Source organism: Taudactylus pleione, unplaced genomic scaffold (assembly GCF_031769625.1).
Source record: "Taudactylus pleione unplaced genomic scaffold, aTauple2 ptg000216l, whole genome shotgun sequence".
Lineage (NCBI taxonomy): Eukaryota > Metazoa > Chordata > Amphibia > Anura > Myobatrachidae > Taudactylus > Taudactylus pleione.
The window spans coordinates 6,568,164-6,582,119 of record NW_028284618.1 but is presented as its reverse complement, the minus strand read 5'-3'; the positions used below and the strand labels follow the sequence as shown (position 1 = coordinate 6,582,119).

The 13,956-nt window shown below is 45.8% G+C and overlaps 1 protein-coding gene across 7 annotated transcripts in view; it reads right to left on the bottom strand.

Moving 5' to 3' along the window:
• Nucleotides 1-902: 902 nt before the first annotated feature.
• Nucleotides 903-13,956, bottom strand: part of ADAM22 (ADAM metallopeptidase domain 22) — a 278,694-nt gene continuing 265,640 nt past the window's right edge. For 3 of the 7 annotated variants that reach the window (XM_088478609.1, XM_088478614.1, XM_088478612.1), the window contains 2 exons: nt 11,621-11,808; nt 903-3,026 (listed from right to left, as the gene is read on the bottom strand). In XM_088478609.1, the coding sequence (XP_088334735.1) occupies nt 11,652-11,808 (157 nt within the window). In that variant the 3' untranslated portion in view covers nt 903-3,026; nt 11,621-11,651. Of the gene's footprint in view, nt 3,027-11,606; nt 11,809-13,956 lie in introns of all 7 variants that reach the window. The other 4 variants (XM_088478611.1, XM_088478615.1, XM_088478613.1 and 1 more) reach the window with 2 other exon arrangements.

Below are 13,956 nucleotides of genomic sequence, written 5' to 3'. Positions count from 1 at the left end.
GACTGAGCCAGGTCGGTCGTGCGCATGCGCACTGGCCCAACATCGACCCGCTTGCGAGCAGGTCTGAATTAGGCCCTCTATCCTCAAGGCCCTCTAATGCTGAATACACACGTTACAACTTTCATGAACGATAACGTTCATTGTTAAATCATTCATATCGTTCACTTTTATGCTGCCAACGATCGACCAACGATGCGCGTTCCCATGCATGCAGGCCAACCAGAACGATATTTATCAGTGCCTTCATGAGGGAATGTTTTTTTGCTCGTGGGTGATATTGTTGGTGTGTGGATGAATGATATTCAACCAACACAGCGGGAATTTCAAGGGAGATCGTTCAGCGATCAGTACACACGGGGCGATCGCTGAACAGATCGTCCCGTGTCTATTGTATGCAGGTTTCAAGGATATCCATGCTTTACCACAGGTGACCTAATTAGAACCTCAGTCAATTTCATTTAATCACCTCTGTTCAACCATGGATACCTCTAAAACCTAGTGAATGAGCAGGCAATACTCTCATGATCACAAAATGGCTGCTTCCATTGTGTGTGTTTATAAAACATCATTAGGCTGAGACAATGGAAATAAAAAGTTCCTTAAATGCACAAAAACAATATATTTTCCTTGGCAGGGGTGAAGGGGTGCAGCACATCACCTCATGCATTCCTAAATTCTGGTATCCTGTAGATGACATTTATTATTAATACAATATACTCCACAAGTGTCACAGCTCTGCTGTATATTTAATGTACAGTAGTCTTAAATCCTGGAAGTAAAATTTGGTGCTATATAAAATGTAAAAGAATTCCTCTGGATACACATTGTGGGTCTATAATGTAAACCATTTTGCAGTACAATACAGTGTCTCGTATTACTTTGTGTTGTTAAACTGTACAGAATGCATAAAAGTCCATATTTATTTTGGTAAAATCTAGAACTTCACCAGTTACAGAATATTCGCAAATTTCTAAAACCGACCACGATAAGGCATACACAAACACTTGCACGCTAAAAAGCTACGACACCACTGAGACTAGGTAAAGCATTACAAAAAATTGTTACATTCCACTTTGTCTGCCTTATAAAGAGTTAATGCTGGACTTCTTTAGCAATGCAGAAACAGTTCCCCATCATACAAAAAACATACCCATTGCTTCCTATTTAATAACATGGTGCAATGTGTACCAGTGAGCTGTATAATCCGTAGCAACCAAGCGGATCACAGCTGTCATTTCCCCAGCGCATTTTAGAAAACAAAACCCATCAGTTGGTCTGTGATGCACAAATAGTTTTTTGGCTGTGCTTTGTTCAGAGCCAATGAGACTGGCAGGATGGCGCTGTGGTGGGGGCCGGCTGAGGACTAGGTACAGCCGGCTTACTGGAGATGGCTGGAGTTGCAGGGTAGGGGAGGGCTCTACAAAAAAGGTGATCCTTTGTTTTTAATAACATGGTGAAAAGTGTAATGTTGTGCTGCTGCATAACAACCAATCAGATGCCTGCTTACATAAGTCCAGTGTAGTCAGGCTAATGAACGCAAACACCCGATTGGTTGCCATGGGCTACAGCACACGTATTAAAAGTGCACCATTTTATTAAATAAGCCCTATATTGTCGAAGACAATCTTCTGCCTATTTCAATAGATGCATCAGAAAGGCACAGCACTGGTTATAGTAGGGATGTCGGACTTTGGACATTCAATTTGTATCTTTACCGTTAGAGGGTCAATATTGGACTGAATCAGAATCCGCAATGTATCATTCTGTTTTGTAAATTGATGTCGGCCTAGGGCCTTGCATTTTCATAATCCCTACTGTCATTATTTAACCTTCTGAATGTCACATGCCACAAAAAATTTGATAAACCTAAAAAACCATTGTCTCCTCCCAAGTAAAGGTCATACCTCCCCACGCATTCCGCTAAGAGATTAAATCTTGCAGAATCATAGATACATTTTATGAGTTTATAATTTACTATCCCATCTCTGTGAATATTTTTTTTTTCCCTGCAAAATATATACGGCACAAACTTTCAAGTTAGTTATGCCAGTTTCTTCACTTACATATGAAATCTCTATTTTTATCTACAGTTCAAAATCTACATATTTCCTCTCTGTCTTGTCTATACGTACTACATCAGTGGCAGGTACTCTCCGGCTGCTGGGGAACTAGTAGACCCAGCAGGCCGCGGCCAGTTCCACAACAGCCGGCAGAGCCATGGGTTGCTTAAACCCATCCTCCATCAGTGCTCTATGTAGAAATTTAATTGTCTTACATTTTTTTTCAAGACTATTCTGGTGTAAAAGTGTGCTCACATCTCATTATGCATTTAGCAAAATAACGTACTATAGGTATTATATTTTTTTTTTTACAATTTAAAATGTACATATGTACAAAACGTGGTGTATTTTTTTTAAAGTGTTCTAATTTCGGCAAAATTATATCTTCGAAAAAATCTGGCTTTTCAAAATTAAATGAAAACAAAAAAAAGCATCATCATCATCTATGGTTCCATGCTTAGTAAGAGTACGATGTGTCTATAGCAAGTGGGAAATTTAATATGTGCATGCATAGAACAGAACTGACCACAGGGGGGCGTCGTGCAACTGTACGAACATGGCTTGGTTGGCTTTCTGCTATACAATGGCTGGCTAATGTTGTAATAAATTTAGACATCTGGTCTACAGAGTAAGTGTGAATTTATACCTGGCATCAAAAATCATATTTGTCATGCATGAAACGTCTCCCTCATCCGAGTACACTTTTGTTGCTTTTTTTTTTTTTGTTCTAGCATTAATATTCAGACTCGTCCTTGATCCTGGGAATGGGACAAATGTAATTGGTAGTGAGAGCCTCTTCTCGAAGGCAAAAGTCTCTGTAAACAACAGTGGGTCCATTGTCCTTCAGTCTCCATTGATGAACGAGCGCAGACCAGATGAGGCCTGAAGGCAGGATAACTGTTCCCAAGCCGCTACTTTTTTCTTATGATGAAAATTTCGGCTCCTCTAGATAGACGTTTCCCACAGCTGTAAAAAAACAACAACAAAATAATAATAATAATTCATTGAGAGTAGGGAGAGGAAAATAGGATTATCGCTGCCACAGTGTTTCAGAGATCGGGCTTTGGAAACAGGTCAGTGCTAAGTGCGCCTCATAACCCTTCCTCATTTCTACCTCCAGGGTCTGTAGCATCATAATATTCAGTATGTCCTGCAGACTTGAGCTGCACTCATTACCACTTGGATATTTAGGGCCGTATTCAATTTGGAGCGAAAAAGCCGTTATCGTCATTTTCACATTTTTCACTTATCCCCGTATTCAATTTCCCCGACTTTTTGCCGGAGCGGAAAGTCAAGGGTTCGAACCCAGCGAAGTATCACCAATGAGTAGGTGGCAAGAACAAGTGCAGACTTGGGGTTTTGGGGTGCAGACTTCCAAAAACCACTCCACACCCCTTGGACAGTCCCCCAAAGTAATTCTGTGTCAATTTTTTTTTTTAAAAGGACCACAGAACACCCCAAAAAGGTACTTTAATTTTTGGGGCGAAAAATAAATTGGGGGACAAACTTCTAAACTAGAGAAATAGACTCAGGGGGGTCCCCAAGTATGCGGCAGGTGTTTTTTTTTATTGCAGGTGTTTGCGGCAAGTGGATATTACATGATTTTTAAAACTTCACATTAGCCACTTTGAAATATGCTAGTACCCTTTTTCATGTACCCCAAATTTGATGGGACTGCTTATTTTTTTCAGAAAAAAAATTCTAAATGCTATTCTTCACCACTTTACCAAAGACGGTATTTAGCACCTATTGAGATCGTTTAAAGTCCCCACATACCTTTAGCAGGGCTATTCGGGGGTACCCATGGTGAACCCCCATGTCAGAGCATCTTTTGGGAGGTGTCTGGCTGATTTCCCCAAAAATGACAGAACTTTTCGCCGATTTCCTTTTCGCCGGGTCCCGTTTTCGGCGAAATTGAATACGGGGAATAGCGGGGACCGGCGTGATACTTTATCACTGGCAAAACCTCTGATGACGGCGAAAAGTCCGGCAACGGATTTTTCGCTCCAAATTGAATATGACCCTTAGTCATTGTTCCACAAAAGGTGCCATATTCTAAAGCATCGCCTCTCATACCTGGGGACTTCCTGCTTCCTGTTGCCATAATGGGTGCACAGAGGCAAATAACGTTTCAGTCATCAATTAGTACCAATACCAAATATTAAATGGGTTTTCCAAACAACTTTATCTTATTAGTTTGTGCATTGCCTCCTGCAACTTTAACTAAATAATACATTTATTTAACCTTTTGGCTTCCTTCAGTATTTTTTTTTTTACTAAAGCCTTTTATATCATCGATGCATTATAAGCCTTGGTGAGTGATAAAAAAAAACAACCAATCAAAACCAACCAACCGGCTCCTAATTGTCATTTTGCAGTTTGAAAAATTGACAGTTAGGAGTTGATTGGTTGGTACTTCATCTCTCTCAACGGCTTAGTCCATCTCCCCCCGGTCAGAGTTACTTTTTCTTGTTGGCTGTGACAGAACTGCCGCATGAAGGATGTAGTTAGAAATCAGACAGTCCTAATGTCGGCAATGAGTTTGTCAGCAGCGTGATGTGGAGCACAGTACCCCGACACAGTACTAATGTAAGTTAAAGCATTGGAACCGTATTGGCCCATTCCATAGATATCCAATGCATAAAGCTGATGGTGATAGAGGGGCATATCTGGAAAATTTTTGCAGGAAACCTGCAGTATGTAAGCATCCCCTGGATGTATTACATTATAATCTGCTACAGTTCCCCCGTTTCCAATCGCAATAGCAGTCCTCACATATTTCTATGGGGGCTGCTATATGGTGAGATTTACCAAGCTCCAGAATGCTAAGCATTCCGTAGCTCGGCCGCAGTAGCTAACCAGCAATCACTTTACTTTACACATGGCAGGACGGGCTCCTATCACAGCACCTGTCCTTGGATGTGTCTCTTAATACATCCAGGTGTAACATTTCTTATCACCGCAAACAGTCTAAAACCCGATAATAAATATGCCCCAAATTATTGTGAATAAATATAGCTCATATTATTTAATGTCATTTAGATTTCCTTTACAAAGCCACTGAAACGTGTCCCAGAAGAGTAATGCTGGCCACACACATAGCGATATTTTACCTGATCTGGCCGATTCCGACACATTGGAACGACAGATCGTGTAAAATATGGGCAAATCCTAGGACACGATGCACTGTGAAAGTCTGGATGCAGGAGAGATCGTTTGAAAATTGGACACCAAATTGTGTGCAGATCGTGTGCTGAGCTGCCAGGGAGAGTTTCAAGGGAAATCGTACACATCGGCTGATCGTGGGCAGATCGCCATGTGTGTGGCCAGCTTAAATACCGTATGTAATATCATGCACTTACTCTAAACCGTGCAAACAGGAAACTGGGTGGAAAATTTCAAACTGGACGTGATTGAATGGGTGCAAAATATTGTTGCTCCTGCTCTGTTATACTGGGAGGGGAGGGGCGTGGAGTCTGTTTATCCCTGTTTTTAAAAAAATTAGAGATATGGATAGAACTTACCTTTGTTATCTCTCTTTCTTCGAAGTCCATAGGGTCCACTGGGATACCTTGGGGTATAGCTTGATCTGGATCCATGGGCACCACGCAGTTAAAAGCTTTAGCTCCCAGGATGCACTGGGTCCATACTCCTCTATACCCCGCCCCCGAGCCACAGGCACCTCAGTTGGTAAGTAGCCAAGGCCGAAGGAGGAAAAATAGAGAGAGAGAGAGAGAGAAGGAAGACTGGAACACACGAGAATCATACTCACAGAAAGGGAGATGGAAAACCGGTGACCAGTACTAGAGCCCACAAGAAACCAGGTGCGACAGGGTGGGTGCCCTGTGGACCCTATGGACTTCGAAGAAAGAGAGATAACAAAAGGTAAGTTCTTACCATATCTCTTATTTTCTTCTTCAGGGTCCATAGGCTCCACAGGGAGACCTTGGTGATGTCCCAAAGCAGTCCTTTTAAGGGTGGGGACACTCCTGCGCTGAGAGGAGAATCCGGCGCCCAAAGGAAGCATCCTGAGAGGTTAAGGTGTCAAATGCATAGAACCTCAGAAAGGTCTGGATGGATGTCCACGTGGCCGCCTTACACAGCTGAACAGCCGAGGCAAGCTGCCCACGAGAGGCCCACAGACTGAATGAGCAGTAACAGAAGCCGAAACAGGCAGGCCTGCCTGTGTGTAAGCCTCTGAGATAGTCATACGAAGCCATCTAGCCAAAGTTTGTTTGTTGGCTGGCCATCCTTTCTTATGAAATCCAAAGAGCACAAATAAGGTCCGGTCCACATAAATCCTGAGAGCACGGACCACATCCAATGAGGCCTCACCAGCCGAGAGGCTTGGTGCCTGAAAGGCCGGTACAATAATTTCCAGAGTAATGTGGAAATTAGAAACCACTGTAGGAAGGAACCCATGGCGAGTGCGAAGCACAGCCCTGTCCTGGTGAAATATCAGAAAGGGAGGACGACAGGAGAGCGCCCCCAATTCTGATACCCTCCTGGCTGAAGCAATCGAAAGGAGAAAAAGCTGTCAACCATTTGAGCCCCACCGAATCTAGTGGTTCAAATGGAGGACCCTGGAGGGCCTGAAGAACAACCGCCAAATCCCAAGGCGCCACTGGGGGGACCCTGGAAAAAAGTTTGGATATCCGGAAGCGGACTATCCTTCACTGGAACCACACAGACAGTGCAGAGACATGCACTTTCAACGAGGCCAGGCGTAGGCCAAGGTCCAAACCAGATTGAAGGAATGCCAATATTTTAGAAATACGAACACTTGAGGGTCGTAATGTTTTGTGCAACACTACCGAAAATAAATATGCCACACTCTGTGGTAGATCCTGGCTGAGGCAGGCTTGCGTGCCCGAAGCAATGTGCTGATGACCGAACTAGAGAATCCTTTGGACCTTAAGATGGATGTCTCAAGAGCCACGCCGTCAAAGACAGACGACCCAAGTCCGGGTAAAGGCAAGGACCCTGAGACAACAGGGCCGGGAGTTGAGGCAGCAGGAACGGAGTGTCGATGGAGAGACTCCGCAGATCTGACTACCAATGACATCTGGGCTAAGTTGGACCCACCAGCAGGATCATGCTGCCGTCCTGCTTGAACTTCCGAAGAACTCGAGAAAGCAGGGATATTGGAGGAAACAGGTACGCAAACTGGAAGGTCCACTTCACTGACAGAGCGTCCACCAAACTTGCGTCGGCATCTCTTGTTCTGGATCCGTACACTGGCAACTTTCAATTGTGATGGGGAGGCCATGAGGTCCACCTCTGGAAGACCCCATTTGTCTACAAGGAGTTGAAACGCCTCTTGGGAAAGAGACCATTCCCCTGGATGCACGTTGTGATGGCTGAGGAAGTCCGCTTCCCAATTGAGGACTCCCGGAATGAACACTGCTGAAATGGCCGGAAGGTGAACCCAGCCCAAGTTAGGATGCGTGACACTTCTGTCATTGCAGCCCGACTTAAGAGTGCCTCCTTGATGGTTGATGTAGGCCTCCGTGGTGGCGTTCTCTGACTGAACTTGCACGGCTTTTCCGTGAAGAATATGTCCTGTCATCACGAGGGCTCTGTACACATCCCGAAGTTCCAATATGTTCATTGGAAGGATTGCCTCGTCCGCTGTCAAACGGCCCTGAAATGATTGCGGGCCTGTTACTGTGCCCCAACCTCGGAGACAAGCATTCGTTGTCAGAAGTACCCTGTCCGGGATCCAAAAGGGGCGACCCTTGGTGAGATGAGTTGTTTGCAGCCACCAAGACAGAGACTGGCGCACCTCCGGATCACAGCACCAGCGTATGAGTACTGATCCGGTGAGGTAACCCGTTCCACTAGGATAGTATTAGCCCTGCAGGGGCCTGGAATGGAACTGGGCATATTCCACCATGTCGAATGTGGATCCTAGAACCCGCATCGCCCAGTGAACCAACACCTGGCGGCTTCTCAGGCAACTGCACACCCGCAGTTGTAGAGAGGAGATCTTTTCTGGAGTGAAAAAGATCATCTGCTGATGAGAATCCATAAAGGCTCCCAAATGAACCATTCTCTGTGAGGGAATTAGGGAGGACTTTTTCCAATTTTTCAGCCACCCATGCGCTTGCAAACAAGCGATTGTCAGGTGTAGATGCTGTTGAAGTACCTCCTGAGAGCTCGCCAGCAAGAGGAGGCCGTCGAGATACGGGAGGAGTCGTATACCCTGACTCCGTAGGTGGGCTGCCATGACAGCCATAATTTTGGTAAATACCCTTGAAGCCGTGGAGAGGCCAAAGGGCAGCGCGCGAAACTGGAAGAGTTGTTGCAGTCTAGCAAACCGCAGATACCGCTGGTGGGAAGGCGCTATGGGGACATATAGGTATACATCCTGAATGTCCAGTGAATGATGGATCGCAAAGTTTCCATCCTGAATCTGGGCACTCTGATGAACTTGTTCAGAGACTTTAGGTTGAGGATAGGCCGATGAGACCCATTGGGTTTTTGAACCAGAAACAGAGTAGAGTAGTAACCAGTCCCGCGCTGAAGCAGCGGAACTGGAACAATTACCCCTGCTTTCAGCAAGGACTCCTGAATCTGCAAAGCCTTGGTCTCGTCCAGAGGAGGGCTCGTGCAGAAGACACCAGTACTGGGCGAACTGAGGAAGTCTGCCTCCCACCCTGGGATCCCCCAGAGGGAGGTCCATCTCATCAGGCTGAGGGTTTATCCTCCGGCTTGGAAGTAGGGCGTCTGGCGCTCCGGGACTGTTTCTTAGGCTTAGATGTCGACTTGGCCGCTGATTGTCTAGGGAAAGACTGTCCTTTGGGTTTTCCTTGAGAACAAAAGGAAGAGGTTCTAGCCTTTAAAGGCGTAGATGCGGAAGGCAGATTTCGCCAGAGTCTCCACAATTTTGTCCAGGTCAGGGCCAAACAAAATTTCCCCATTGAAGGGCAAGTCCTCCAGTCCCTTTTGGAATCAGCATCCGCCCTCCAGGAGCGTAACCACTAAAGATCTTTGAGCCTCAGGGGCCTCCTCGGGGAAGGTGTCTTCCAGCACATTTGCCCAGCTCTCAATGGCCTTGGCCACCCACGAGATAGCCATGGACGGACGGGCCACATCTCCTGAAAGAGAATAAATTGATTTCAGGCACGTCTCCGCCTTCCTGTCTGTAGAATCCTTCAGGGAAGAAATGGAAGGAATAGGCAGTATAGCGCTCCTGATTAGGCGAGTAACATGAGAATTTACTGCAGGTGGTGATGCCCACTTTTTGCAATGACCTGCAGGGAACGGATAACTTGAGGCCAAACGCTTTTGCGGTTGATACCTCTTACTAGGCGACTGCCAGGCCTCCGCCATGTGGTCTGTCAGCTGGTCAGCAAGAGGAAAAACTGCCGAAGTCACTTTTGCCTGTTTAAAATCAGGGTGTTTGGATTTAGGGGCAGGACGTCATCCTCTATATCAAGTATGGATTGAACCGCCCTTACCAACGCTGGAACATTAGTAGTTGATTTAAGCTCCCCCTCCCGGACAGGGGAATCCGAATTAGACCCCTCAGGCACTTCCCTATCATCTGATGACACGTCCGTGTCTGATAGTTGCGTAGACTGGGATGACATAACAGGGCGTTTAGATGCCTTCTGAGGTTTTTCACTCTGCAACATGGTCTGAAAAGCCGTAGACGAAGCTGCCAGACTCTGAAACGAACTAGATAACACATCCACCTCTTGTGGTTGTACAGCTTGCGGAAGTCCCTGGAAGAGAATGACAGACTGTTGTGGTACCGGTGGAGATTGCCTATAGAGCGGTAACCCCTAACAGTCTGAGGCCCAGGAGTAGACTGCAATAATTGCGGGATACCCTGAGAGGGGAGGATGGCTGGTTGGGGTAATCCCATATGGGGCAAAATGGCAGGGACAGCCAGGCGATCCGCAATGCATGCCAGCACCTGAGAAAAAAACGGCCAAGGAGGGTCCCATTGTTGGGGGGTTTGAGGGACCAGGTAACTGATAGCACCTAACACATAGCCCTTCCTAAGAAAAATCCTCTTTTCCAACCCCTGCAACGCAGCGACTGCAGTAGAGCAGAATGGGTGCAGCAGAGTGCTCAACTTCCTTGTCAGACATGTCTGCAAATATAAGTATATATAAATATATGGGAAATCAGGTAGTGCCAAACTGGGTACAAGTATGCAAAGACTGGTCCAACAATATGGCACCGTACAGCATACAAACGTATGTGACAGACCTCACAAATACTTGAGTTTATATATGTGAGATCAAAGAAACCTCCCTACACACACCTGTCAGGGCTGTAGGAAAAGGAAAGAAATAGGTATAAACTAACAGAATCGGAAAAAAGACACAGACAGTCAGCGCTAGCATAAGTCACATACAATGCAGAAGGAATTATTTACTGCACCTTGGCACTACAATCAACCACCCAGATTCAGTGTCTGAGACGGCTATAGTGCTGTATACACTGACCCCAGAGGAGAGGTATACAGGATCCAGATCCCCAGATCTGCACTGGCGTCGCGGCGCCAGTGGGGTGACGGAGCGGCATCGCGGATATCCAACGGACAGTCTGCCGCTCTCCGCTCTGGAGAGTGAAAAGAATATAATCTAAAAACTCAAATAAAGTAAATCAGCTTTTGGGGCTGCTAACCAGCCCCTCTGCGCAAAACGGTGACCCGACTCCGGCCGGGCACCACCTAGAACTGAGGTGCCTGTGGCTCGGGGGCGGGGTATAGAAGAGGATGGCCCCAGTGCATCCTGGGAGCTAAAGCTTTTAACTGCGTGGTGCCCGTGGATCCAGATCAAGCTATACCTCAAGGTCTCCCTGTGGAGCCTATGGACCCTGAAGAAGAAATTAGTTTTACACATCCTGGGAGGTGGCAGAAAAATGGGCCTAGGCCTATATTTGGTATACAGTCTGTACCAACCAGGTGCAATTTTTATGGGAAAACACTTTTATAGTGTAATAAAATACTGTAATTGAAATGTACAAATGTTACACATGGAACAAACACAGCCCAATGTATCCTTAGCTTTTCATTATGACATAAATGAGACTTGAACTAGCCTAACCTGTGGCTGTTATTACAACATATGGTGAGCTAAAGCTTTTCATGAGGCATTCCTAATAGCGGAAAGTGGGTATGTGCCTATGTATATATATCGGTGTGGATATATACCTATGTATGTACCTATATGGGTATGTGCCTATGTATGTATCTGCCAGGGTACAGCGCTGTAAACAGGGCTTGAATGGGCACTGTGCTGCCCCCTTTACGCATGACGTTGAGCACAGGAGGTGGGGCTAGCCGGCACCTGGAAGCGAGCACAGCAGTCGCACACCCATAGTTACGGTCCTGTGTGGGTATGTACCTATGTGTTTACAAGGCATACACACAGCATTAAATATTCAGCACTGCTGTCTGCAAATAACCCTTTTGTGCAGTATTCATGTTGATGGATGATCCACTGTCCAACACACCACCATCAATCCCTTTAACTGGTTAGATGGGTGACTGGTACAGAACAACTAGTAAAAAGATGAACATAAAACCTTTCTCTGCTGACCCCTGAATATTGCAGGACTAGACCCAGTGCCTCACAGGGGCCTCTGACAGTCTGTGTTCCGTACCCGTGCGCTCTGCCTGCTGGGTTTCTTCTCTTCATCTGGAAGTGGCGGCATAGGGTATGGGTATTTCCTGCTCGAGGCAATGGATCCCGTAGATGACGATGGAGACTTGGCAGGTGACAGTGTCCTGGTAGAATAAACACAAAGAGGTAAACAACAATGGGGGACATTTAAACGAAATTTGTGTACTGAAAAAGATGCTGTAATCTATAGTAAACAATTATATTCTAGCTGACATTTTTGTAGTCAAAAACTGGAAACCTTTGATTGGTTGCTATGGATTACATCACATTTTTCAAGTGCACTATGTAGGATGGTGTGCTATTGCTCACCCAATGAAAACAAATCAACTCTGATAGCTATCAGGAAAACAGCACCCCCAACAGCTGAGGAGGTTTACTGCATGTTAAATGGATTCTACACAGTAAGGAGACAGCCATCCAGTGGGCTAAGCCAATATTTATGAGAATGTATCCTGTCCATTCACTAGGAACCAGAGACCTTCTATATCTGTCTGTCCTGTTACTAGTTGCTTCTTAATAGTTAGCCTGAATATAGCTTCAGCCAACGTACAAATAGAAATAGCTGCCTTAGTGTACAAATAGACCTGGCTGCCTCAGTGTGTGAATAAACATGGCTGCCTCAGAGCGCGAATAAACATGGCTGCCTCAGTGTGCGAATAGACATGGCTGCCTCATTGTGTGAATACACATGGCTGCGACAGTGTGTGAATAGACATGGCTGCCTCGACAGTGTGTGAATGAATACACATGGCTGCCTCAGTGTGTGAATAGACATGGCTGCCTCAGTGTGTGAATACACATGGCTGCCTCAGTGTGTGACTAGACATGGCTGCCTCAGTGTGTGACTAGACATGGCTGCCTCAGTGTGTGACTAGACATGGCTGCCTCAGTGTGTGACTAGACATGACTGCCTCAGTGTGTGAATAGACATGGCTGCCTCAGTGTGTGAATACACATGGCTGCCTCAGTGTGTGACTAGACATGGCTGCCTCAGTGTGTGACTAGACATGACTGCCTCAGTGTGTGACTAGACATGACTGCCTCAGTGTGTGAATACACAGGGCTGCCTCAGTGTGTGAATAGAAATGGCTGCCTCAGTGTGTGAATACACATGGCTGCCTCAGTGTGTGAAAGAGAAGCAATATCTAATTGATATGTAAGCTTTCTGCTGCTATATCAGATTAGAATGATTACAATGCATAACATGCTCGCCTCTTTTACAATACAGAAAACACAGATTTGTTCTGTTGCAATTATTACATCTGCAATAAAAAAAAAGAAAGTTTACTGCACTCCAGGGGATGTCGTTTTTTTTCAGCATTTAGTGAGTGCAGCTTTAGCAATTCCATGAATGATTTCCTGTGAAAGCATTTCTGCATGCAATCTTTAATATGCGTAATGTCAACCTCATCTGTTGCCGTTATATTAAATTAGTAAAACACTTGACTGCTACTAAGAAATGAAGCGTGCAGGTGTAGAAATGAAACCAGAATGCACTCCACGCATTTCATACATGCTTCTGAGGCTGCCATCAAAGCAAATATGCATTTTAGTTTGATGTGAGAACGTGCACATAATGCAACATTACATCCATACAGCCTGTTGCTTAAACAATGTAAGACCTGGGTCAATACCGAGAATGCAGCCTATCAATTAGCTGGGAACTAGAGACATCATGCACGAGGCACAAAGGGCTTATTTATTACAATGGTGATCTTGGAACTTAGGGCCAGATTCACACCCGATCGCTATCTGCGTACGCTCGCTGGATGCGTATGCAAATTTGTCAAAGTGACGCCACGGGAAGCGAACGCTTGCCAAGGCATAAGCACGCCCACCATGTCTTAGCGCGCGGCCACTTCGTCTGAGCGTACACCCAATCGCACAGGTAGAGAAGCCCACCAGCACACGTCATCTCCAGGAAGTGTATTAAAACATTCGTACATCGAGCCCATCGGATGCTAACACAGTGCTTGCGGTTTCTTTACCCTACCACAAGCATTGCGAGGAAATCAGTGTAAAAAAAGGCAAGTGACGTGTACTATGACGCTGCCTGTTAATTATGCACGCCTCTGGGGCGTGGCTTGGTGGCCTAAGATGGTGGGTGCTTTTCACTGAGCTCCACATCCAGCATCCCCACGTAGATTCCCCTGCTGAGGCCCTCACCCTCAAAGGTCCCCAGATCCCTGATGAAGGATGTGGGGCCCCTACCTCAACGAGCCCCGAAGAATACATGGCATACAGTTAGCGAT